This window comes from Puma concolor, chromosome C2, assembly GCF_028749965.1.
Source record: "Puma concolor isolate L17-30 chromosome C2, mPumCon1.1.hap2, whole genome shotgun sequence".
Lineage (NCBI taxonomy): Eukaryota > Metazoa > Chordata > Mammalia > Carnivora > Felidae > Puma > Puma concolor.
The window spans coordinates 5,636,652-5,661,749 of NC_141675.1; the positions used below are offsets into that span (position 1 = coordinate 5,636,652).

Genomic DNA, 25,098 nt, shown 5'->3' on the forward strand with positions numbered 1-25,098 from the left:
AGATGATACAGTCCCTTCTCCGTCCACCGGCCTTGCAGCCTCCCTCGAGCTGTCCATCCGGGTAGAGCCTCCCACGGAACTGCTGGCAAAGCAGAAATGAGGTTTGGAGAGCCCCAGACCCAGCATCGCAGAGCAGGGGGGTCTGGAGCTGAGAGACAACAGCTTTGGAAACTGGGGCAGCAGATGGCCAGTCACATGGAATCACCGAGGCACCTGCTGGGCCGTTCAACAGTTACTAAGTTCCTAGGAGTGCCACACTGTGCATTCCCTGGCGGCAAGGCAGAGGCCAGGCCGAGCCCTGGCCCTCACTGAGCTTGCACTCTGCCTGCAGGGAAGGAGGCAGACAAAAACCGCCCCTGCTCCCTCGCTCCCAGACCCACGTGTCCCCAGACCCTCTGTGCGGTAGGCCCCAAGTTCAGTGCTGGGGTGCAGGCGCACATCCAACGGCAGAGGTTCAGAGAACAGATTTATAACTTACTTCACCAAGCGGTTGAAAACAAGAGTTCTGCCCATCCCAGGTCTTATTGCTGACTTCATTCCTGGCCTGGGGAGCAGATTCTCACTCCTCGGAGCCTCCTGGCTGCTGTAAGTAAGGGTGGTGAGTGCTGTGCCTGAAGGGTCCTGCCCTTACCCACGGGCTGAGCCTCTACCTACCGCCTGACCAGGCTAATGCCTAAATGTGCTCGTCGGTCTCTGGAGGCTAAGGATCCAGCCGACAATTCTGGACTCTCACCAGCGTGCTAAATGAAAACCAGGAGAGGATGAGCCCTAAGTGGTTGTGTTTTGTGCTCTGATCTGGCGCACCTGGTTTCCGTGGCTCTCAGCAGAGCTGTGAGCAAGCAGGGGTGCCTGCCCTCCCTCCAGGTCCTGAGAGATGGCACCAGGTCATCCAAGCCAGTAGCAGAAGTAGGGTTGTCCCCAGACCCTTCCTCTGGCTTTAGGGGGTGTGTCCCCTCCAGAGAGTATTTGCACACAGAGAACGTTCTCTGAGCTCCTTGTGGTCTCTTGAGAAGCACAGAGATGGGATAATGAGGCACATCCATGTTATATGAGGAATGGGGTCCCCTCGTCTAATAATTACCACCTCATTCCTTTATGGGATGGAGAGAAAGCTTATGAAAGCTAGTAAAGGGGGAAATATCCTTTTTTTCCCCTTCTCTTGGGAGACTCCGAGGGAAGCTCTGTAAGTCTGGAAGGAGGATTTATTAGTAGAATTTCACAGCTGAAACCATGTTGTGATGGAAAATGGGAATGAATCAAAAACTTGCTGGGACCGAGCAGAGCTGAGTTGATGTGAGACATCTGGCTCCCTCCTGGCCCGGGCCAGCATGGGGGGCCCTTAGGAGCCAGCTGGGGGCAGGGAAAGGAGGAGGCTGAAACATGACTTGGGGCTGGTCAGCTTTTCCGTCAACATGACATCATTCGACATGGCATGGACGCAAGCTGCCAGAAGGAAAACCTGAAGATGTGGACCGTGTGGTGGGAGCAGGCGCTAATCAGAACCAGAACCCTCCCCGGGATGGGGGCTGGCTGGCCTGGCTTGCATTAGGGGCGGCCACCCTCCCACGGGCTGAACCACGCCAGCTGATTGGCTGCTTCTCTGGGATCTCATCCACTTCTCAGGGACTCCCTTTCAGATACTCTTGGGGTTGGTACTGTTTAGAACTGCCAGTCGAACTCGGGGCTCCAGAATGATCTTCACTACTTCCTGCCACGCTGGTGGCTAGGGTCGACCCTCCTCCCTTGGGCTGGGCTTCCCATGGTGAGTCTTGTGGTGGCTTTCTTCTAGAAGAGAGAGTTTGATATGGAGCCGACTTCTTTTTGTGTGATTTAAAATGTCAAAGTAAATTTTAAATCAAGGAGAAACATTAAGCAGGCGGGTCTAAAGATGAAAAGCTTCCAGAATGATCGCGCTTGGCGAATTGGATAATTCGGTCTGTCTGTGACTGTGTATTTTAACAGTTTAGAAAAAATCTGATAGGTGAATGTGTTGGCATGCCCGCGCTCTGCCTGGAGCAGCGGTCGTGGTCCTCAGCTCAGTTTCTAGTAACTGTGAGTTGTCTCTGTCCCCCCCTTGAGTCGTAAGAGGGATCTGTCGGGTCGGAGAGTCCACGGCGAGATGGGGTTTCACAGGTGTTTGAAAAGTATCCAGCACCGTGCTAGGCCCACATTGAAGGTTGAATCCAGTCCCCTTTCCTGGGCTGCCCCATCTTGATTCGGATTCTCCCAGAAGCAGAGCCGTGAGTCAAGGATTCGAGCGCACGTGGTTGACCCGGGTGATGATCAGTCCCAGCAAGGACCGGTAGGAAAGTGTGACAGTGAGACAAGAAAGGAAGGCAGCGATGCCCATCAGGGTCCTGCAGAGAAACAGAACCAATAGGATGTGTGTGTAGTAACACTGGAGTGTGGAGGCGGTCTGAAAGTGGAATTCCTTCTTTTGGGGTGACTTTTGTCTTTTTCTCATAAGGTCTTTGATCTGATGAGGCCCACCCGCATTGTGGAGGGCAATCTTTATTCAGAGTCTACTGAATTAAATGTAATCTCATGTAAAAATACGTTTGCAATGACATCTAGGTTGGGTAGTGAAGCCTAGTCAAGTTGACACATAAAATAAACCATCACAGGGGCGCCTAGGTGGCCCAGTCGGTTAAACGTCCACCTTTGGCTCAGGTCATGACCTCACAGTTTGAGTTCGAGCCCCGTGTCGGGCTCTGTGCTGACAGCTCGGAGCCCGGCGCCTGCTTCGGGTTCTGTGTCTCCCTCTCTCTCTCTCTCTCTCTCCCCCGGTCACGCTCTGCCTCTCTGTCTCTCAAAAAAGGTTGAAAACAAACAAACCATCACAGCAGCCGCACAGAAGGTATGTTGTTGAACAAGTTATCACTTCAGGCAGCTGGAGCTGAGTCCTGCTGTGGAACCCTGGGAGTCAGTGTGGAGCACCCTCAGAGTTACCCCAGCCAAGGGATGAGGGACTGTGGTGGGGACCTGGGTTCTCTGGCACTTCTGGTCTGCCATGCGTGTGGGCGGAGCCACCAGAGAAAGCTCTCAGGAAAGGGGGTGAGGGTGCAAGCTGGGCTGGCAGCAGAGGAATGGGACGAGCCAAGAGGATGTGGGTGGGGCACTGATACTGTCTTCTCCGTCTTCCTGGGATCATTTCTACCCAGACTTTCTCTGAGCTCAGCTAGCTCATCGCTGGCAAGAGGGTTCACACGCTGTCTTCTCCCCATGCCCACCCTTCCTAAGACAGGGCAGCTCTCCCACCCGGGAGGAAGGCCAGGGAGGGCGCTGCCCGGGACGAGGCCCACTCAGCAGCTTCCCACCGCCATGTTGGTTTGCCTGGCCATGGCCTGGCTTGTCTTCCAGCAGTGCCCATCTCTAGCCCTGGACTTGCGGAACAGAAGGTTCAAATTCAGTCCATTTATACGTGTCCTTTCCTACTGTTTGGCTGTTGCCCAGGGAAATTGCGATCAGTAGAAAACAAGTGGGCCAGAGTTCAGTTCTGGATCATTGTGTGTGTTTGGTTCTGCTGTGTGTGCATGCAAAAAATGTGACTTTTTGTTTTGCCTTTTTTTTTTTTTTTTTTTGGTCAGAAAATGTAAAAAATACCCCAAGCACCAGTGTGGTTGGAATAGCCCTACCCTGGAGGTTAGGAGAGTTCTAGATTCGGCTCTGTGGTGGATGGCTCTCTGGCCAGGAGCAAGTCTGGCTCCCTTTTTGGGGACTCAGTTGTACATCTGAAAAATGAAGGTTTTGAGCTGGACGGTCCCTAGATTGCCCCAAAGCTTCGGCATTCTGTGTGTGCACCTCGCTACCTGCTGTCACCGAGGGAGTCGGTGTGTAACTCTCATGTGGGCTCCATGTTTGCTCTGTCACATTCCTTTCCCACAATGCATTCTTTCCTTCATAATATTGCCTGCGAGTATCCAGGTCTCAGGCCCCCCTGGTGACCCCTGCCTGGCCTTGGCAATCGGCCGTTTGCCGAAATAAACAAGTTGGGGCAGACCGGCCCTTGCTGACCAGGAATCTGCCAGGGGGCATGGGAGGATCCCCGAGATGGCAGAGGCCCAGGAAAACCATTACACGCGTCAAAAGTACGCCCTGTGGCAGCTGCAGAATGCCTGTCCCGGTCACTTTCCTCCCTCCTTGCTTGTACGTACCCTGGTGGCTGATCCCTTTGATGCTATTAAAAGCCAGAGTCATCCCTGCTGCCCTGCTTCACAGACTTAAATGTGGGCAGATGTGAGTGCTTATTACCGGTGCAAGAGCCCCAGGTTCTAAGGGGTTGGTTTGTGGAGACAGGGCATGGGCATGGTTTCCCGCGGCCTCATCTGGTAATTTTGGGGACAGAACGTTCATTCTCTCTCACTTGAAAACTGCCACATCCCCCGGAATCCCCAAAGCAGTTAAAAAATAAAAAGTATCACAGAGGACTGACCTCTGAAGCAGGGTTCTGTGGTGCAGAAAAGCAGCGAGCTGGGTCCATTGACCCCACAGCCCTATTTGCCGAATAAAACACATTGTTGTAGGGTTACTGACTCCGAACTAATGGAAGTAAAGCCTTTTGGGTTTGTCCAATGTGCATTCTGTGTTGTGACCATCTTTTTTTTTTTGGATGTTTGTTTATTTTTGGAAGAGAAAGCACACGCAAGTGGGGGAAGGGAAGAGAGCGAGAGGGACAGAGGATCGGAAGCAGGCTCCAGGCTCCGTGCTGACAGCAGAGAGCCCCGTACGGGGCTCGAACATCTGAACTGTGAGATTATGACCTGAGCCGGAGTAGGTTGCTTAACTGACTGAGCCACTCAGGTGGCCCTATATTGTAACCAACTTTTTTTTTTTTTTTTTTTTTTAAGTTCCAGACCGTGTCACCCTTGCTTTTGCCATCTGCCATCACACATTCAGGTATAGGTGGAGTTTTTGTCTTCAAGAGTGCATTGCAGTACGCCTGAGTTCAGGCCCCACAGTGGTCATGGTTTTGTTGGAACGATGGGCACTGTAATATACATACGTGATCAGTATCCTCACCTACTTGGGAATGAAGTCAGCTTTAGGCTATGTCTGAGTTTCTGTGAGTGTAAGCACCATGAGGGCAGGGCTTTGCCTGCACGGTTCATGTCCCATGTCACATGCCTTTAATAGTGCCTGGCACGTAGTCAGTGCCGGGTGGACCTGATGGCACACGGTCCAAGAGATGTAGCAGTTAGAGAGCACGACTAGGGGCGCCTGGGTGGCTCAGTTGGTTAAGCGTCTGACTTCGGCTGAGGTGATAGTCTCTCAGTTCAAGGGTTCATGCCCCGCATCGGGCTCCGTGCCGACAGCTCAGAGCCTGGAGCCTGCTTCGGATTCTGTGTCTCCCTGTCTCTACCCCTTCCCCAGCTTAGACTCTGTCTCTCTCTCTCTCTCTCAAAAATAAATGAATATTGGGGCGCCTGGGTGGCTCAGTCGGTTAAGCATCCGACTTTGGCTCAGGTCACGATCTCACTGTCCGTGAGTTCGAGCCCCGCGTCGGGCTCTGTGCTGACTGCTCAGAGCCTGGAGCCTGTTTCGGATTCTGTGTCTCCCTCTCTCTCTCTGACCCTCCCCCGTTCATGCTCTGTCTCTCTCTGTCTCAAAAAAAAAAAAAAAGTTAAAAAAATTAAAAAAAAAATAAATGAATATTAAAAAAAAATTTGGAGAGCACGACTCAGCATCTGTGAATTACTGGGTGATTGCTGCCTGTGTAGGGCATATGCCCCATTGCTTTATAGGAATCAGGATAATGTGCAGCCGTGATCATTTCTGCAGATTTTAGTAATAGGCTACAGGTTCACCATGGTATCCCCTTTTCAGGATGCTGTGTTGAGTACGGCTAATTGTTGATGCGTATATCGGTGACTCAGTTGGTAGCTCATGGGGTTTAAGTGAGGGAGAGCCAGGGAGTGTGGCACACAGAGCATCACCAGGGAGGCGGGGGGCAGCCTGGGTGTGTGTTGATTCTGTGAGGGCCCTGGCTGCATGCTTCTCTCCGCGAAGGTGTTGACTTGTGGTGGCCGTCCTCTGTGCTGTGGAGGGCTAGGTGGTGTGTGAAATGCGCTCGTGAGCCTGTGAGGGGGCACCGAGGTGGCCTTCTGTGAGTGCTGACATCTTGACCTTATTTATTGGCAGGCCTCAATTACGTTCTGACGGCTGATGTGGCCAAAAAGGCAAAGGGCCAGTTGCCCAGGGTCTACTTTGTGTTGCTGGGCGAGTCCGTGGGTCAGGTCACAGAGAAGCTGCAGCTGGTCCACATGGAGGAGATGTGTCACCACTACGTGGCCCACGTGAAGGTCAGTCCTCTTTTTTATTCTCAAGCCTTAATCCCTGTGGGTATTCGTTGCACGCTCGTGGGAACTACTTTTGTTGGGTGTTATGAACGCTCTGACTCCTGACACTTTATTTCACAAAAAGGAGAACATTCATTTTTTTTTTCAACTTGGAGCCCGACAGCCCTTTTATTTATCTTACTGTGCTGGTCTTAGCCTCGGAGGCAGGGGTGGGGGCTCATGGTGGGCCAGGAGACCAGTGACACTCTCAGACCTTGACTTGTCCTTTTGGGAGGCTTCTTGTCCTCTTCCCTCTTCGAAGCTCGGCGGTCTTGTCAGAGGAGAGCTGTGGAAGCACGTGTGTCTGTCTCTGCAGTGGTCCTGGATCACACCGCGCCTGATGGCTTCCTCAGTGGTCCACTGCATGCTAGTGCATAGTCATGGCTAAGGCATTTTAAAACTAGTTGGGCTAGGTTTTATCCCTTGATTACTTTCTGTTTATTTTAGGAGTGCTTTTTTTGGCCCCTTTTCCCTCATACTCTAAATAAACTTTCAAGTATTTTTTTCCTCTTGAGAGTGTTTGTTAAATACACTTTGCTGCTAATTCCGGACGCCAGGCTTTGATTAGCTACAGGGCGGCCTCTGTGTAGACAGGTGCCGGCAGGGTGGGGGTCCCGGTGGTGCCCAATCCTGCAGCCGTGGCTAGGTGCCAACCCACCGGCAGAGAGCATGGGAGATAGAACGACCCATGTGAACCGGCCACATGGGTGCAAAATGGATGTGGGTTTTGGAGTCCCACAGACCTGGTGTGTATCCTGCTGGGTGGTGCTTTGACCTCCGTGTGTCTTAGTTTCTGCATCTCTAAAGTGGGCACATATACCTGAAGGGCCTTGGGCGGAGTCTGACTCCCAGCGGGCACTTGGCATTATGATTTGTTTGGGCCATATGTAGCTGCCAATATTCTGACATTCTTGACTTACAAAACTGGTATTTTCATGTAGTTCAACCTAATATTAGCCCGTGGCTTTCTGGACGAGAGTAAAAATAGTCCGCAGAGTAGAGTCTCATTCCATTATTGAGTTGTTGGTGCCGGAGCAGGAGGGTAACAGCTGCTTCTTGATGCTTCTGGATCGTATGTAGAGAAATGCCCCACACGCCCATGGCACTCGGTCTGGCCCAGAGCCCGTGCGTCCGTGCCCCTGAGATGCTTTTCAGTGGGGTTGGGCTATGTCTCTTGCCAGGACTCGTGCCGGGGCCTGCCCAGACCAGCAGCCCTATGGCCCGGGTGAAGGCCATTTATAGAGTGTTGAGCCAGCCAGCCCCTCATGCCTCTAGGTCTTAGATTACATTAGTTCGTGGGTGCCCTTGGGGGTGGGGGGCTGCCCAGGACAGGCTGCGACACCTTTAAGTGCCTATGCTTGGTGTGTCCATACTTCCCAGAGATGGGACATCTGCCCTCGGCTTCCTCGTGCTGGGTCTCTTCCACAAGTGCTTTCCTTCAGGGCTCTTTGCGACCTCTCGCTTTGGTTGAAAAGGGTTGCCCTTCATGTCAGGCCTCAAGATGGGGCCACAAAGAGCCTGCAGGCCTTTGCAAAGTGCACTCAGGGAACAGCAATGATGAGGTGATGAGGTGTCAGCTGGGGGCAGGGCTGTTTCCGTGGTGGCCTCTGGGGGTAACGAGGGGGGCAGAGCAGGGCTGCCCAAGGCTGTTGGTCCGGCTGCTTCCCGATAGCCGAGGTTGCCAGAGTTTAGCAAATAAACATAAAGCCTTCCTAGTTAAATTCACTAATAAACAGCATATTTATATATATATGACCCAGCAGTAGCACTGCTAGGAATTGACCCAAGGGATAGAGGAGTGCTGATGCATAGGGGCACTTGTACCCCAATGTTTATAGCAGCACTCTCAACAATAGCCAAATGATGGAAAGAGCCTAAATGTCAATCAACTGATGAATGGATAAAGTAATTGTGGTTTATATACACAATGGAGTACTACGTGGCAATGAGAAAGAATGAAATATGGCCCTTTGTAGCAACGTGGATGGAACTGGAGAGTGTTATGCTAAGTGAAATAAGCCATACAGAGAAAGATACCATATGTTTTCAGTCTTATGTGGATCCTGAGAAACTTAACAGAAACCCATGGGGGAGGGGGAGGAGGAAAAAAAAAAGAGGTTAGAGTGGGAGAGAGCCAAAGCATAAGAGACTCTTAAAAACTGAGAACAAACTGAGGGTGGATGGGGGGTGGGAGGGAGGGGAGGGTGGGTGATGGGTATTGAGGAGGGCACCTGTGGGGATGAGCACTGGGTGTTGTATGGAAACCAATTTGACAATAAATTTCATATATTGAAAAAAATAAATAAAAATAAAAAATAAAAAAAAATATATATACATATATGTGTGTGTGTGTGTGTGTGTATATATGTGTATATGTACATATATATATATATACACATACGTACGTATATTAGTGGAAGCATAGCCCAAATAGTGCATGGGATATATGTACTAAAAATTATTTGTTTATCTGAAATTCAGATTTAACCGGGCATCCTGTTGGAAGCGTGGGAATGTGGACTTGGGAGCCTGCCTCTGGAGCTAAACATACATAGTTGTGGATTTAATTGCAAAGAGTTCTTTCATATTTAAGTGTCATTTTCTTTTACTTCTGTGTCCACGTATAGAACCCAAAAAGAATTAAAAGACAAAGAAAATCTAAAAACACAAAAGAACCATGGCCCTCAAGAAGAGAGACTAAGGGGGTGGTCAGAAGATTGGGGAGGGTGAGGGCAGCCCGGGAGGGCAGTGCGAGCACATACCTGTATGTGATGGTTTGGGTCGTCTTGGGGAGGAGCGAGAGAACAGTCTAGTACATTGGACCTAGAGAAATTAGGACATGATTAATACTTGACCATCTTCTCACGTGAGGACATGGGGCTGGTGGGATGCTTGAGGAAGGCTCGTGCCTCTGTGGCCTTTATGGTTCAAGAAGCAGCATCCCTGTTAAATGGCGCTCAGGTGGCTGATGATTTATATCCACTGAGAAAATGTATTGATCTCTTGTTGTCTGGGCCATAGCAGAGGACCCTGGTGAATGGCAGAGTGAGCCAGTGAGGGCGAGCCCTGGGGAGCTGGCTGGCTGTCCATGGTGTGGCCCAGCTGGCCGAGGAGGCAGAAGGCCTGGCCCTGGTTTGTCCATCATGGGAAAACAGCTGGGGGAGCTGTGGCTCTTGTGGGAGTTGAGGCAGGCGACAGGGTGGGGAGGGAGAGGCAGGGGGCAGCCTCCTGAAGCAAGGGCTGGAGGGGGGGTGCTGGCCATCCAGGGATGAGGGCTTGGTGTAGCCTCTGCTGCAAGTGGAACCTTCTCCATGGGCTGGCTCTCAGCTTTGCAGACATTGACGGAAGGTAAATAAAAGCGCTCTGGCTTATCGCACACCATATGGCCAGCAGACAGTTAGGCAGGCGCTAAGGGCTGGGCGTGTTTTGTTTAGGCTATCTTTAGGTATTTTTTTCTTTTTTGCTTTAAGCCTATTCCAATCTTTTTTTTTTTTTTCTTCTTTTCCCTAGAAGTTTTCCTTCCATATATGGCGATAAATATCTCTATTGTAGAAGACTCTTTGAGCTAACACCTGCCCCCCCCCCCCCCCCCCCCCCCCCCCCGCCCAGGCTAGCTGTGTTGTCCCACGCTTTGTTCCCTTCTCGGCCCTGGTGGGGATTTGGTGAGAAGTCCCATCCTCCTCGGGGTCTGTTCTCAAGACCTCTCTGTGGCCCACAGAGCAGAGGCGGTTCTGGCTGCTTCCCTGGCCTCTCTGCCTCAGAGTCCACATGCCCTGATTTAACTCCCCTCCTCCCCCAGAGCAGCCCAGTTTGGGGGATGGGCTCCCTCCCGTTAATCAAGTGGCTCCAAGCCTCTCAGGGGTCTTCCCTGTCACTGGAGGAAAGCCATTCAGCCTCAGCGCTCCCCACAACCTGCCCTCGGCTCGCACTTCTAGACGCATCGTCTGCATCACGTCATGTGTGCTCTGAGCTCCTGTCAAGGTGAACTGACTCCTTTTCTTCCGGAACGTGCCTCTCAAGCCTCCGCATCTCAGTTCTCATGTTCACCCCAGCATTTCTGGCACCTCAGTGATCATATCCATGGATATAACCACCTACATGGATGTTGCTTTTTTTTTTTTTTTTATATCTCAAACACATGCCTCCCGTGGTATTTTATTTCATATTTTTTTATTTAAATCAGCTGGCTTTTTGCCTCCAGTAGAATAACTTGAAACGGAAACTTTGTACCCTCGTGTATGCAGAAAACGCACGATCGCATACCAAACAGAAAGTAACTGCAAAAATAAATACGTTGAAGACACAACAGCGTCCTCAGAGTCTAACTGGATTTCATCCTTTGCCAAAGTCTGGGGAGAAGTGGCCCACTCTTCCTATGTACGAGGAGGGGAAATTTTGGAGTGCTAGGGACGTGTCAAGGACGTAGTGGACACCACACCGAACTGACCGGAGGGGTACTCCCTGGGGGATGACTTGACAAACGTGTGGGTCCCGAGATAGCCCTGTGGAAAGCCGTGTCTTGGGCCCTGTCTGGGAAGGCCTGGCCCTGCTCTGCTTTGCTTGGATCCACCTCCCCCACCCCTTGCCTGCTGAGGGTTGTCTGTTCAAGGCTCCGTCGGGCCACGGCCGGCCGCTGCCGTGGGCCCTGGGGATGCCGCCGTCAGCCTCCTGTGTCCCGGGAGCTTGTCCTCATTCCTGCTTTGGGGATGAAAGGCACAGAACAAATGCTCGTCCCGCCGAGCCTCGTTGAAGTGACTGATTGGTCGGCTGGAGCCCGACGGTCCCAGGGAGCATCCGGTCGGGGTGGGGACTGCCCGCCTCCCCGGAACCTGCTGCTGGGAGCTGGTGGCATGACGCAGCAGGGAAGAGTTGCAGGCCCGTGGCCCCACCTGAAGACCGAACAAGCATGGCCCGTCACTCCCCCCTTGTTTCCCGGCACGCATGTGTGTGTTCCCCAGGGTGGCACCTGGGCTCCGCCCTCAAGTCCCGCACAGTGTCTGGAGAAGCCAGGCCTTGGACTCTGGATGCGTGTGTGTGCCGGGCAGGTGAGAGCCTCCTCAGGAGTCAGAGAGCAGGGCAGCGGCCGGAACTCTCCAGGGAGGTCGGGGGAGGCCGGGGTACAGGGTCAGTTACGTCATTCCCAACCGTGAGGACCGGCGACCCCTCTAGAGGCCTTGGGAAAACCTTCAGTGAGCAAAGCCGTGTGTCAGACATTGTCAGGAGAGCCAAGAACTAGGATTAATGGGACGAGGGGAAAACCCCCGACCCCGCACCAGACAAGGGAGTATGAATGCGCACGGGCTTTCCTGAGGAGCTGCAGATGTCCACGCGGCTGTGCTTTCGTGTTGTGGGAGGGGTTTTTCAGCAGAGTTGAAACCCTAAGATACTGTGGCCCCTTTGTCGTTGGTAGGGCCAGATGGTCGGCCTGGTCTGGCAAAGGGCAGGGCATCCCTGGCCACCGGGTCTCCTCAGAGGTCACGCCTCGGGCTCTGCCCAGGTGGTCCAGTCTGTTTCCGTTCTCACATCCAACAAGATGCCTCCGACCGAGCTCCGGTCGCACGACGGGCTGTGCCTTGGCAGGGCCTCTGGATCTCCTGGGTGCGGCGGTCAGATGTTAGAGGGCTTTATTTCCTTTCCTATGAAGCACATAGTTAAGGGAAATTTCAGTTGGATGTGTAAGGACTCCGTGAGGAAGAGGAGAAAGGAAAACGACAACATTTCCTTCTTTATCGGGAAAGTAGCACGCTGAATCTTTTTGGTCATCTGGATGAGTGAAAGAAATAGCTAAAAAAGAAAGTTGTAGGGTTTGGAGAAAGGGGATATAGATGGATACATGGAGGAAGTCATCTTAAGGCTTATTTATTTGAATTCCTAGTTGCTGTCCATACTTAAAAAAATTTTTAACTGTACCAAAAGGTACACGGAGAAGGGACGTCTCTCCGCCATTCTGTTTCTCTTCAAGAGGCAGCTGTGGTTCCGGTTTCCTGTGTGTGTTTCAAGAGCTTGTCAATAAATGCACAAAGTTGTGTGCCTACGTCCCCTTTTCACGTCCCTGGAAGCATGCAGTGGCAGACTGCTGAGCGGCTTGCATTTTCCTTTTAGAATTTCCAATTACACGGAGAAGCAGATTTTGGTAAATGTGTACAATGGAATACTACTCAGCAGTAGCAAAGAACTGATGCGTGTGACAACACGTGTATGCGTGTCTAACGTGCAATAACGTGTGCGTGCATTGATGCAATAGCACGACCAAACCCCAAAGCATTACGCTAAGTGAAAGAAGCCAGACATAAAACACTACTTGTACTGTGGTTCCATTCATACGACATTGTAGAAAAGGCCAACTACAGAGACAGAAAGCAGATCAGTAGTTTCCGGGGGCCAGGGATGGGGAGGAGATGGGGATAATTAACTGCATAGAGGCAAGAGGGACCTTTCTGGGGGGATGAAAATATTCTGGATCATGACTGTGGTGACGGTTATATGATCAAATACATTTATTACAGCTCATCACAGTGTATAGTTAAACTTGGTAAATGTTACTGTATATAGATTATATTTCAACCGAACTTTTTTTTTTTTTTTAAAGGCATCTTGAGGGTTGTTCCATATTGGTGCACGAAATTTCCCTGTTCTTTTCCATGGCTGCCTGGTGTTCTGTTGAAAGACTGTCCCTTCTTTTATTTAACCTGCCCAGGGGATTTTCTAAATGCCAGCTCCAGGGGCGCCTGGGTGGCTCAATCGGTTGAGCGTCCGACTTCAGCTCAGGTCCTGATCTCGCAGTTTGTGAGTTCGAGCCCCGCGTCTGGCTCCGTGCTGACCGCTCAGAGCCTGGAGGCTGCTTCGGACTCTGTGTCTCCCTCTCTCTCTGCTCTTCCCCTGCTCACGCTCTGTCTCTCTCTCTCTCAAAAATAAATAAACCGTTAAATAAATAAATAAGCCAGCTCCAAGCTCACTTCACCTGGAGTTTGTAGGTTAGTAAGCTCACTTTGCTTCTCTCGATGTGGCGCACGGTCCCTTTTCAGAAGACCCTCAGCCTGCCTGGGGAAGCGGGATAGCCCTTAAACATGCAAGAAACGTCCCCTCCAGCTGCAGTCATTTCTCCTTCCCCACTTTTGAGTCTATAGTGTCCCGGTTGAGGGCTTGCTAGGACCCCTGAAGAGGACAGATGGAGGGGCCCTGGTGGTCTCTGAGGTGGCCTTGGACACGTGTCCTGCCTGAGAAGGGTGAGCCTTTCAACTGTGGCGTGCCCGAGGAAAACTGAGGGTATCTTTCTTCATTCCTGCAGCGAGCTTTCTGCCTTTGTCAGCTTCTCGTTGGCTGTAGGTGGCACAGGTAGCCTGAGTGTTTGCTAAAGACATGCTATAACGTGGGGCAGGGGACGTGGGGAGGCTGAGATGGCTGGGATTGATAGGTGGGAAGGAAGCTGCCATCACTGTTCAGCCCCGTTGCAAAGCGGCTCATGTGATGCACTCTGGTCACGCAGATGTCACAAGGAACAGTGGCTGGGCTTTGGAGCCCGTGCTTGAATTCAACCCCCGGAGTGTGGTTCCTCTGGCGACCTCCTCCGGGAGACTGTTGTGGAGAGCTGGGGGGCACACTGGGGAGTGATCAGGAATTGAAGGGGTGTGGTGGACGTTCCACAGGGGTGTTGCTATCCTCTGTGAGTACCATTTGGCCATTGATTTCTTTGCTGGGTGGACTGAAGGGTCCTTGGTCTTCTGCGTTTGGACAGTGTCACCGGAGACCTTGGGATCAGTGACGGAAGCTCTGAAGGTACAATAATTCTCATACAATGGCTTTGCCCACCTCAATTTTTTTTTTTTTTCCTGGAAACAAGGCCGATATAAATACAGAGGCATGGCGTCGACACTGATGGTTTTATCGTAGGCTTTTTTTTTTTTTTTTTTTTTTTGGTATGTTGTATGAGACAAGCCTTATATCAATTGCGGCTGAAGTCCTCATTTGAGGAGACAACTTTCTGTTCGTTGTTATTTACTCTGGATTTACCTGTATGTTGTCGATGCCCTTAGAGCACTACTATTCTTTTGAAGTCACACCTGATGATGTGTTTTGTCTTCCTGGTTTTGTCCCTCTATTTGAAATACGATTTTTCAAGGGTTATGAGGATTTTCTTTACCCCCTCAAACCTAAACCTTACGTGTTTATTGTAAAAGTGATTTCTTTCAAAGTGATCATCTCTTAGTAGTTCATGTTTTGGAATTTCCTCCATGGCTTATTTATTCCCCCTTTTTTTTTAAATTAAGATATAATTGACATAGCACATTATATTAGTTTTAGGTGTACTTAATGATTTGCCATATGTATACATTGCAAAATGCTCACTACAGTAAGTATAGTTAACATCTGTCACCACATTTAGTTACACATTTATTTAAGATTTAGTCTCTTAGCAACTTTCAAAAATACAGTACAGTATTATTGCCTATAGCATATGCTGTGCATTATATCCCCAGGGCTTATTTATTTTAAAACTGGAAATTTATGCCTTTTGACCTCCTTTGCCCATTTTACCTACCCACCCCCATCTCGAGTAATCACCAGTCTGTTCTCTGTGAATTTTGTTTTAGATTTCACATATACGTGAGATCACAAGGCATTCGTCTTATTCTGTATTATTTCACTCAGCATAATGCTCTCAAGGTCCATCTGTGTGGCTGCAAATGGTAGGATTTCCATCTTTTTTTTTTTTTATGTCTGAGGAATAAATTCTTATTTGTGTGTGTGTGTGTGTGTGTGTGTAGACATACTACCTCGTCTTTATCTGGTCACTCATCCCTGGACACTTAAATTGCTTCCATGTCTTGGCTGTTGTAAATAATGCTGCAGTGAATATAGGGGTGCAGATATCTTTTCAAATTACTGTTTTTGTTTTTTCTGGGTGAATACCCAGAATTGGAATTAGTAGATCATACGGTAATTCTGTTTTTAAATATTCACTCTTAATTATGGTAAACTTTTGGAGTTGACTTAAATTTTTTTTTTAAGTTTATTTATTTTGAGAGTGGGGGGCAGAGAGAGTGTGCAAGTGGGAGAGGAGCAGAGAGAGAGGGAGAGAGAGAATCCCAAGCAGGCTCTATGCTGTCTGCACAGAGCCCGACACGGGCTAGATCTCATGAACCATGAGATCGTGTCCTGAGCCGAAATCAAAGTTGGAGGCTCAACTGGCTGAGCCACTCAGATGCCCCAGAGTGAACTTGAATTTTGAAAGCAGCAGGATTTCTCTGTGATCCTCTCTAGTAGATAATAGTCTATTTGTAAAAGAGTGGGATGTGATAATACCGAAATTGGTAGTAAAGAATTTGGTAAGAACACCCCCTTTGAAAGTGGTTCTCACTAAGAGAATTGCCACGACATTGGACATTCGGTGAAATGATAACGGAAGCTGCAAACACAGTCACTGTCTGACTGCTTTTAATCTTCGTTTTCTTCTCACACTAATGTGAGAGGTAGTGATTGCTGGTATCCTTATTTGGGGCAGTTAAAAGACAAGGCATAAAGGAGTCAAGGAACTTGCTCGTACCTTACAGCTGACTAGAAGCAGAGGTGCGATTTGAACCCAGCAAGTGGGGTTCCCAAGGCTGGGCCCTTCATTACCACACTGTAACACCTCTCGTAAGTGTAAGCCACAGCCAACCTAGGACTTTTATGCCACGCCCTCTTGGCTTGGCGTGGACAAAGAGGCTGTGTAATTTGCCCAAGATTGCAAAGCTCTCCGTTTATTGGGAGGAGCACATGGCCACCACGGGTAACAGCTTTCGATGACCACATCGTGGAGCTGTGGTGTGCTCGTAATGTGTAACAACCAGCGCTCGGGGGAGAGGGCCTGACTTAGAGCATTCTGCCAGTTTCCCTGGTATAAATACTCCCACCGTGGCTGATGTCATTGTATCAATGTGACATCATTGCGTTAGGAAGAGATGTACCGTAGTATGTTATTGTATAGTATTTCTACCACACATGAGGGAACATGCCAGATCTGATAACCTCAAGACCATAGATGATAGTAAAGCATAATAAAATAATCAGGAAGTAATGAGTTTTGAGTATTTATTATCCTCCTTTAACTTAATTCATTTGATGGTAAGCTTATGCAAGTTGAGAATGGCTGTTTTAACCACTGGCTCATGCACTTTCTAAAAATTGAACAATTGGCTCTTGCAAGCCTGCTACAGAACGTTCCGCTGGCTGTGACCACTGTGTCTGCTGTGTTTGTCTCTAAGCTGGTCACGTCACTCAAGTCCTGCCTTACACACAGATGTTTGGTTATCGGCGTCTTTTCATTGTTGTTTCCTGTGGGTTTTTAGATTGACAAATAATCAGAAAGTCAATCTGTGGGGTTAGTTTAACTACCAGACCACAGCTCTTCTATTTGTACATTGGGTTCAGAGGCACTCTGTGTTTTGATGGAAACTGTTAGGTAGTTTCATAGTTTCCATTCAAAATAATGAAAAAGATTTTATTTAAGTTTATCGAGGTAGCCACTCCTCACTCCCTACCCCATATATGCATGTTGGGGTTCTGTTCAGCAACCCTTTACACACCAAAGAATCATGGGCTGACTGTGGAGTTGTCTTGGAGGAGGGAAAGGGCCTGGGACAGGGGAGATGATCTCCCTTAGGCCAGTTTAAACCCTGGGAATCCCATCACCTCTGGAGATTTGAGTTTGGCCCAGTCCTGATTAGCGTGGGTTGGGTTGGCCGCTTTCTTCGGCCCCTCGGTTTTCTTGCATGGTGATCTGATCGAGTAGAACCTTAGGGCTGGTCCTGCCCTTCTCTTGCCAATTACTCTAATCAGAAGCAGCATATCAAGGTGGCCCAAAGTGTACTATTATGCTTTTCTTTGTTGTCTTTACTCCCTCCTGAGGCACCCGTTCCCAAAGCCAGCTGAGAGTTCTTTGACCTAATAAGGGAGCTCCACATGAACTAAGAAGTACCAGGCCTGGAAACCACCCTTTGTGGAGTAGCTGGCCCCTCAGTCTCCCCCAGGGCTGCCTCCACCAGGCCACAGAGCCCTTGCTGTCTCCTCCCAGGTAGAGCATTTGTGTCTGAGACACGTCCAACTCCATGTGGGAGGGCCCACAGTGGCTTCTGGATGAACGTGGACGAGCCCAGTGTCTTCCTACAAAGGCAGCAGACCCTGCGGCCAGCTCGCCGGTCATCCAGTGCTATCTCCGAGGCTGGCTAGGGGGCTCACGCCCAGACTGAAAACGAGAGTCATGTGTTTGGCTGGGAGCTGCAAGAAGGGGAAGTGGGGGAAGAGAGCTCCCTTTGTGCTGCACTGCAAGTCGAGATAGGATGTGGATAAAGACATCCGTCAGAGGGTGATGACTGTATCTGGTAAGGGTGGCAGTTGCGGGGGAGGGGGGGGGTCTGTCCAGGGAAAGCTTCTGAGGAAGAATTCCAAGTCAGCTAAGGACTTGAAGGAGATGGCCATAATAGCAGGATAACTTGCTTTACCACGTCTCCTCTGCTCCCTGGAGCAGAGGTAAGTTCCAGCCCCTGGGAGGTGATGTACTGATTGGGTCATTAGTAGGCCTTCCAGTGTCATTACCTCCACAAGGAGCTCCCCGTTCTCCTTGCACTCTGTGGATACAGCATGATACCCTTGGCTTTCACAGGAATCCATCCAGCCACCAGGAATGGAGACCTGGCTACAGGGGCTTAAGCACATCAGTTGACCTTTCTCCACATTATAAGACTTCTTATAGGAGAGAAGTTTCTGGTGTTGTTTCAGTGGCCCAAGGATGCGATTCTCATGACCTTCCACTTAGGACGTATTTACTGAGTGCCTACTATGTCCTGGACTGTGTGGGTTCTCAGGTCTGGGAGCAGACAGAACTCCATGCCCTCTGGGGGCTCACGTGTCCAGTGGAGAGAGACAGACAATAAGTATAATAAAGGAGTAATTTAAATCGTGTTAGGTGATGAGGGCGATGGAAAAAGAAAAGAAATAGAGCAAGGTGAAGCAGGTTGGGAGTGCGGGGTTGGGGTTCTGGAGGTCAAGGCAACCTTAGCGAGAAGGTGGGATCTGGGCAGAGACTGGGAGGAGGCAGGCAGCTGGCAAGAAGGATTCCTGCAGGAACCATTCAGAGAGGGTCCTGGGGTGTGAGACGTGTTTGAGGAGGGGCGGAGGGCTGGTGTGAGAGCGGGATTGGAGGAGAGGAGTCTGGGTGGCAGTGGTGGGCATGGGGCAGACCACAGAGGGCCCCACAAGCCATGGGGAGGACTCGCGTCTACCCTGAATACATGGGAGCAGAGCGGCGATGCGGTCTTACCTTCCACTTTGCAGTAAGGGCTCTTACTTTGAAAGGACCCTTTTGGCTGCCATGTTGAAATGGGCCATAGGAGATGAGATAGGAGCAGGGATACGTTTAGGGGACTATTCAAGCATCCAGGAAGAAAGCTTGGTGGCTCCCCTGGAGTGATAGCAGTGGAGCTGGGGAGAAGTGGTCGCATTCTCGTTCCTGTTGAAGGTGGATCCTGAGGCTTTGATAGTCAGGTATCAGGGGATGAGATGTCCTAGTTGACTCCAAAATTTTCAGCCTGAGTAACTGGAAGCATGGAGTTGTCAAATGGTGGTGTCTTCAACTGGTATCGGAAAGATTGCAGGCGGACCAGGTTGTAAAGGAAAGATCGGGAGTTCCTATTTAGACACATTGAGTTAGAAGGGCGCATTAGATGGTGAAGTGGCTACGTGTATATATGAACCTGCAGGTTGAGTGGTGGTCTGGGTTGGAGGTATAAACTTGGGAGTCATTAGCAGATAGATTGTACCCAAAGCCATGAGATTTGAAGAGGTCACCAAGGTGAGGGGAAGAGAGAAGAAGCAAAGACACTCCTCAAACATTGGGAGCACCTTTTCCTCATGGTACCAGGAAGGCTGTTGAGTTCTAGCTACTGTGTCTGCTTTCCACGAAGGGAGAAGGGCAAAAGGCTCTTTCCATCTGAGCTGAGGCCCCTTGGAAGAGTCTCCAGTGACTTCTAACAACTCACTGACCGTATCTTAAGGGAGGTCGGGAGGTGACAGTTGTGGCTGGACGTCCTACACACTCTAACAGTGGAGAGCTCTGCTGTCCTGTAGAACTTTCTGAGACGGAAACGTACTGTTATCTGTACTGTCCCTTATGGTGGCCACTAACCACATATGCTTCCAGTCTGTCTTTCCAGGGTCCTTTTGGAGCGTGTACGCAGTCACGCACATAAACACATACACATGCACACACACGTGCCTGTATCCACACGGTGTCTATAGGCCATATACCGCGAGGGGCGGGGAAGAGCCTTAGAACTGAGAAAATCGGTTGTTCCTGAAGGAGTGTCACAATCTTGCATCTGATGCCCTCCGTTTCTTCTCTGTGGCCTGAAACTGTATAAACGGTGGCAGTATAGAGGAGAGAGACACAATTGCTGGGTCCAAAGCAAGAGCATTTAAACATTTTTTTTTCAACGTTTTTTATTTATTTTTGGGACAGAGAGAGACAGAGCATGAACGGGGGAGGGGCAGAGAGAGAGGGAGACACAGAATCGGAAACAGGCTCCAGGCCCCGAGCCATCAGCCCAGAGCCCGACGCGGGGCTCGAACTCAGGGACCGCGAGATCGTGACCTGGCTGAAGTCGGACGCTTAACCGACTGCGCCACCCAGGCGCCCCGCAAGAGCATTTTAAAGTTGGAGACAGATTGCAAAACTGCCTTGTGGTTTATAAAGGTCGCCTGTCCTGATGATATGGGGTAGAGTGATTCCTTCTGAACTCAGCATTTGTGAGCACAGGAGCTGAAGCACTTTCCTGCATGGCACAAGCCAGGATGGGCAGCTCTGTCTCATCAGTCACGTGGTCGTGGGCAACCTGCTTCACCTTTATTGCTCAGCCTCAGTTTCCTTGGCTGAAAATGGGCGGGAGAATATCGACTCCATAGTAGGGGTCCAGTTAGCACTGAGCCCCTCTTTCCTTTTCCAGCCCATACATCTATGATTCTGCCTTGCCGCCTCCCTGTGTGGAATGGATCAAGACTCATTTCCTAGGTGTTCGGGGGATTTTTTGACTTTACTGATTAGCAGCAGATGGTGAGAAGGAAATAGAAAGTGTGGCCCAAACGAGAAATCTATGTGGGAAGAGAGGAGGGCAGATGGTCGCATAACTGGCACCTTCCTTCATCCGGAACGGAGCAAGTTAGAAAGACGGAGTTACCTCCGTAAGCCGGCTTCCCAGGGCCCCTGTGCAGCGTGCACACCGGTCACCTGGGGACCGTGCGAAGTGTCACGTGCAGAGCCTGATGCAGCAGGTCTGAGGTGAATTTCTGCCAAGCTCCCCCGTCACCCCCGTGCTGCTGGTCCACAGACCGCACTCTACGAGGAAAGGAGCTGCAACAAATAGGTACCAAGAGTTACAAGTCGAGTAGGATGAAGACCGTCGCTGGGCCGTTTCCCGGGCATCACAAGGCTTCAGAGGGGCCAGAAGCTTCTCCCCTCGCACTGCTGGTGGGAGAGCCCCCCATCAGTGAGGAGGGAATGTAGTTCTGCTGGCAACACTCTGGCTTCATTGTGACCTTGTGCGACCCACTGGGTCACGCGGATGCTTGGCGGTAACAGAGGGAGGGCCCCGTATAGGAGGGCTGGTGCGGGAGCCGGGGTCCCCTGTCCGCTCACTGCCTGTCGCTTGAAAGACAGAATTGTCAGCAGTCAGCTTCCGGAGCATAACTTTTTTGGCCGTTCTGTTTGGCTTCACCGGAGTGTTTTGGGTACAGCCATGCCAGAAATCCATTTCTCTTCCCCAGAGACTAGGAACTTCTTGAAGGACAAGCTCTTATTAAGCAGAATAACTTAAGATTTTTTTCTTTCTTCCTGTTTTCCTGGGGTCGGCTCTCTCGGAGCAAAGAGAATGAGAGACGACTTAGGTTGTGTGGGTTCTTCCCGCATTTGACAGATATGGTGGTCATACACGTTCTCTTCCCTTGCAGGTTACAGTGGGACACCAGGCTCCTGGTGACCCCTGTGTTTGAGGATGTAATGAATGTGGGTGGTAGAAAGGGTGCTCCCACATCGCAGCCAGCCAGGGAAGCCCCCACCCTGAAAACACAACCCCTGGCTTTTGGGGTCTTCTCATAAGACCGATGTAGACCTGCGTCATTATACTTGGAATAATGGGGACCCCAAAGTAAAGTCTATCGACGCATCCCACAAGTTTTGCGTGACAGGAAATTGCTTCTTTTTCAAATGCTGCACTGGGGCTGTGCAAAACGAAAAAAAAAAGTCAACGATAACAGTGACAGCAACTATTTTTATTAAATGTTGACTGCGCAAAGTGTTTTACGTGTACATTTAGTCCTTATGAGAACCTAATGACATGCGATAAATTATACATAAAATTACACGTATTGTCATTCTATATACATAGACAAAATAAAATCCCATTTTAGAGTTGACGAATCTGACACTTGAGCGTTTGATTTACTCAGGACCTCGCAACTGCTCACCAGCCAGGTCTTGGGTTTGAATCCCATGTGGCAGCTCAGTAGTTCTGTGACCTTGGACCAATTACGTAATCATAGCACCAGGGCCCATAAGAAGTGTCGATTGCTGTCTGATGACATCAGATCGGTCTGAGGAAGAGAGGGTCCTGGCTCTGGGAGGCCTGTCTCCAGGCACATCGGTGCTTGGGTTCCCATGTTGGCCGTAGAACTTGACTCAGGGCTGCACATGTGTGTCTGCATCTGATGTGGTCTGTCCAGGATAGGAGAGAGGCTCGGGGTGGGTCGGTGAGCCCAGAGCAAGGGAGAGGCCTGGGGAAATGGAGGTTCTTGTCCTCTCTTTGGACTTCCCAATCTGTTTTTGGCCTCAGCCATTTAAAACATGCATGTCAGGGGGCACCTGGGTGGCTCAGTTAGTTGAGCGTCTAACTCTTGGTTTCGACTCAGTTCATGATCCCAGGGTCGTGGGATGGAGCCCCATGTTGGGCTCTGTGCTGAGTGTGGAGCCTGCTTAAGATTCTCTCTCTCTCCCTCTGTCCCTCTCCCCTGCTTGCATGCTCTCTCACTCTCTCTAAAAAAATAAATAAAAATAAAAAACAAACGTCAATGAATATTTTGAAGACCTTGAAGTCTGGTTCACACATTCGGCCCACCAACACGTATGTCTTGGGTGCCAGGCGCGGCTGAGTGGGGGGCAGCAGGGACGGAAAAGCCCTGGGGCCCGCCCTTGAGAAGCTCGGATTCTCACATCTGCATTCGGATCATGGTCTTATTCGGCCACCTGACGGCTTTGCCCTTCTCCCCCCACTCTGAGTTTTGAGTTCGCTTCGACGCGCATCACCGGTGTGGTGACCTACATCCAGGTGGGCCTGTTGTGGCCAATCACGTGCACCAGCCACTCCGTTTGTTGAGCACCTGCCAGACGCCGTGGAGCCCCGTGCAGATGGAGCCCCGTCGAACACGACCCCTGCCTCCAAAACAACTCTTGCTCTGCGGGGACATCTGTTCTGGAAGTGAGGCTCCGTACGTCAGGCTACCCGGGCCTCCCGCACTCCTCACGCTCACCCTTGTCGCTGTCCTCCCACCACCCCCACCTGCACAAACCATTCCTTTCCTGATCTAGCCGCGAGGCTCCCTCTCCAGAATAACTTCCCACCACCTTGATTCCTCTCCACACCCCCACCCCTCAGGTGGGCTGGGCCTTCTTCCCGCTTGTTATTTGGCGTCCTGGCCTGCTCGGGCCCCGTCCTATCAAAATCCCACAGACTGGACGGCTTCAATAGCAGGAATTTATAGCCACAATTCTGCAGGCCGGAGGTCCAAGATCAAGGTTTGGTCAGGGCTGGTTTCTTCCGAAGCCCTTCTCCAAGCTCACAGATGCCACCTCCTCCTTGTGTGCTCCTTTGCTTCTCCCTCCGTGCTTGTCTGTGTCCTCATCACCTCTTCTTACAAGGACAGCAGTCATGCTGGGTTAGGGCCAATGCTAAAGACCTCATTTTAACTTAATTACCACTAATTACCCTGTCTCCAGATAGGACCACGTTTTGAGGCACCGAAGGCTGGGTTTCAGCATAGAGGTTTGGGAAGGACACACTTTTGCCTGTAACACGTTGGTACTTACTGTTCGTTCGTCTCCTTTATCAGAGTGTCAGCTTTTTAAGGGCAGGGAACTTACGACACTTGGCACGGTCACTCTGAGCCATGCCTAATATCCGGTAGGACCCCCAAAACGCTTGTCAAATGAATAAGTTCCAGTATCATTTCTTCCTTACTGTCCGTTTCAAAGGATGAATAGGGCTCATGGACTGAAGTTCGAAGGAGACGTTTATTTTTTTTTCCCCTGATGTAATGGATCAAACTTCTCTGATCCTGGAAAGAATTTGCTGGATGAAACCGCATGAACACATCCACATACGACATTACCATTCTGGGGTCATGTATTTAAAAGTAACGAGTTTCTTTCTGGATAATCTCTCTTCTTGGCTATAAATGTAATACCGGGAAAATCCAGGGCCCAGGTATTAACCCCATAGTGTCACTGTAAAGATAAAGTGAGACCTTGCTTGCAGTGAGCTAAACTCAGCACACGAGAAACGTGCAAATGCATTCATAGGAGTCTTCTGTGAATCTACTGAGCTGGCATTTCCAGGCAGGTGCCCTCACTGCCTCTTTTTAGCCCCTGGTAATTTTGCTTTGTATTTGTGTAATACCAAAGGCCCACCGGATGGTGATTGTGGAATCACATGTGAACACTACCCTACATCCCTTCCCAGATTACCTAACCCGCCTCGGAAGGAATGAGGGAGGGACCCAATTTCAGGAAATGGTCCAAGGCTATGCCGTCTACCGAGCTATCACCCTGTGTAGAAAGTCAGTTCCATGGCTTGCTGGGTTGCCTAGTGACAAGAAGTTGATTTAGGTGACAGGGAGTCGTGCAGGCGGGACTGCAAGGCAGTGGTGGCTTTTTTACTTCGGTCCGGGAAGGGCTGTTGTCCCCACAGTGGAAACTCTAGAATGGTGCTGCCCAACAGAAATGTAATGGAGGCCACACGTGTAATTGTAAATTTTCTTAGTTGCCGTGTTGAAAAAGTTAACCAGGTCGCATTCATCTTAATAAGATTTAAATCCAAAATATTATCATTTCAGCATGTAATCCGTAGAAACGTTATTAATGAAACATTCGTTTTTTTGTACTAGGTTTTTGAAATGCTTGTTTCCTTAACCAACCAACAGAGCACAGCTTCCATCACCTGAGGTTCCGAGGAACACTTTAGTGCTCTAAAGGTTGTCCTTATGCTTCAGATAGGGAGCAGGCTTCTCAGTTTCCGGAGCTGGAGTTTCTGCAGCCCAAGGGGCCATAAACGTGGTGGTGAGGGACTGTGAAATCTTCCCAGCGTTTCAGAAAGCCTGTGGGAGGCCCCCTGATTGCCATCCGGCTGTGACAGTGTCAGCATCATCGCTGTCTGCTGGCGTGGTCACCTAGCTTGCAGGTGACCCCGGGCCGCTTAGCTTTTACCGACATCAGGTCGGGCTTCCTGGGGTCACACCGGAGGCCATGGGTCAAGAAGCCCTTGGGGCTGGAGAGGCCCACGTTTCCGGTGACCGTGCTCTCACCCGTGGCGCAAAGACAGACCTCCCAGGGAGGGACTCATCTGTCAGTCCTGTTAATGCTCAGAGGCCCTGGAGGGTACGAAAGGTGGATGAAGTGAGCCAACACTATGACTGGTTAGAGGTGCTTCCGGTGTTGAAGTCAGGCCGTAATCATTTCCTGTGT

General features: G+C 50.4%; 1 protein-coding gene and 1 long non-coding RNA gene across 3 annotated transcripts in view; both read left to right on the forward strand.

Moving 5' to 3' along the window:
* ITGA9 (integrin subunit alpha 9) overlaps positions 1-25,098 on the forward strand; it is a 344,865-nt gene that overhangs the window by 83,166 nt on the left and 236,601 nt on the right. For both annotated transcript variants that reach the window (XM_086720437.1, XM_086720438.1), the window contains exon 15: positions 6,139-6,299. In XM_086720437.1, coding sequence (XP_086576563.1) covers positions 6,139-6,299 — 161 coding nt within the window. The remainder of the gene's footprint in view (positions 1-6,138; positions 6,300-25,098) is intronic.
* Positions 19,511-21,779, forward strand: LOC147577057 (uncharacterized). The gene is made up of 2 exons (XR_015255941.1): positions 19,511-19,769; positions 20,002-21,779. It is a non-coding gene; the product is annotated as an uncharacterized LOC147577057 (long non-coding RNA).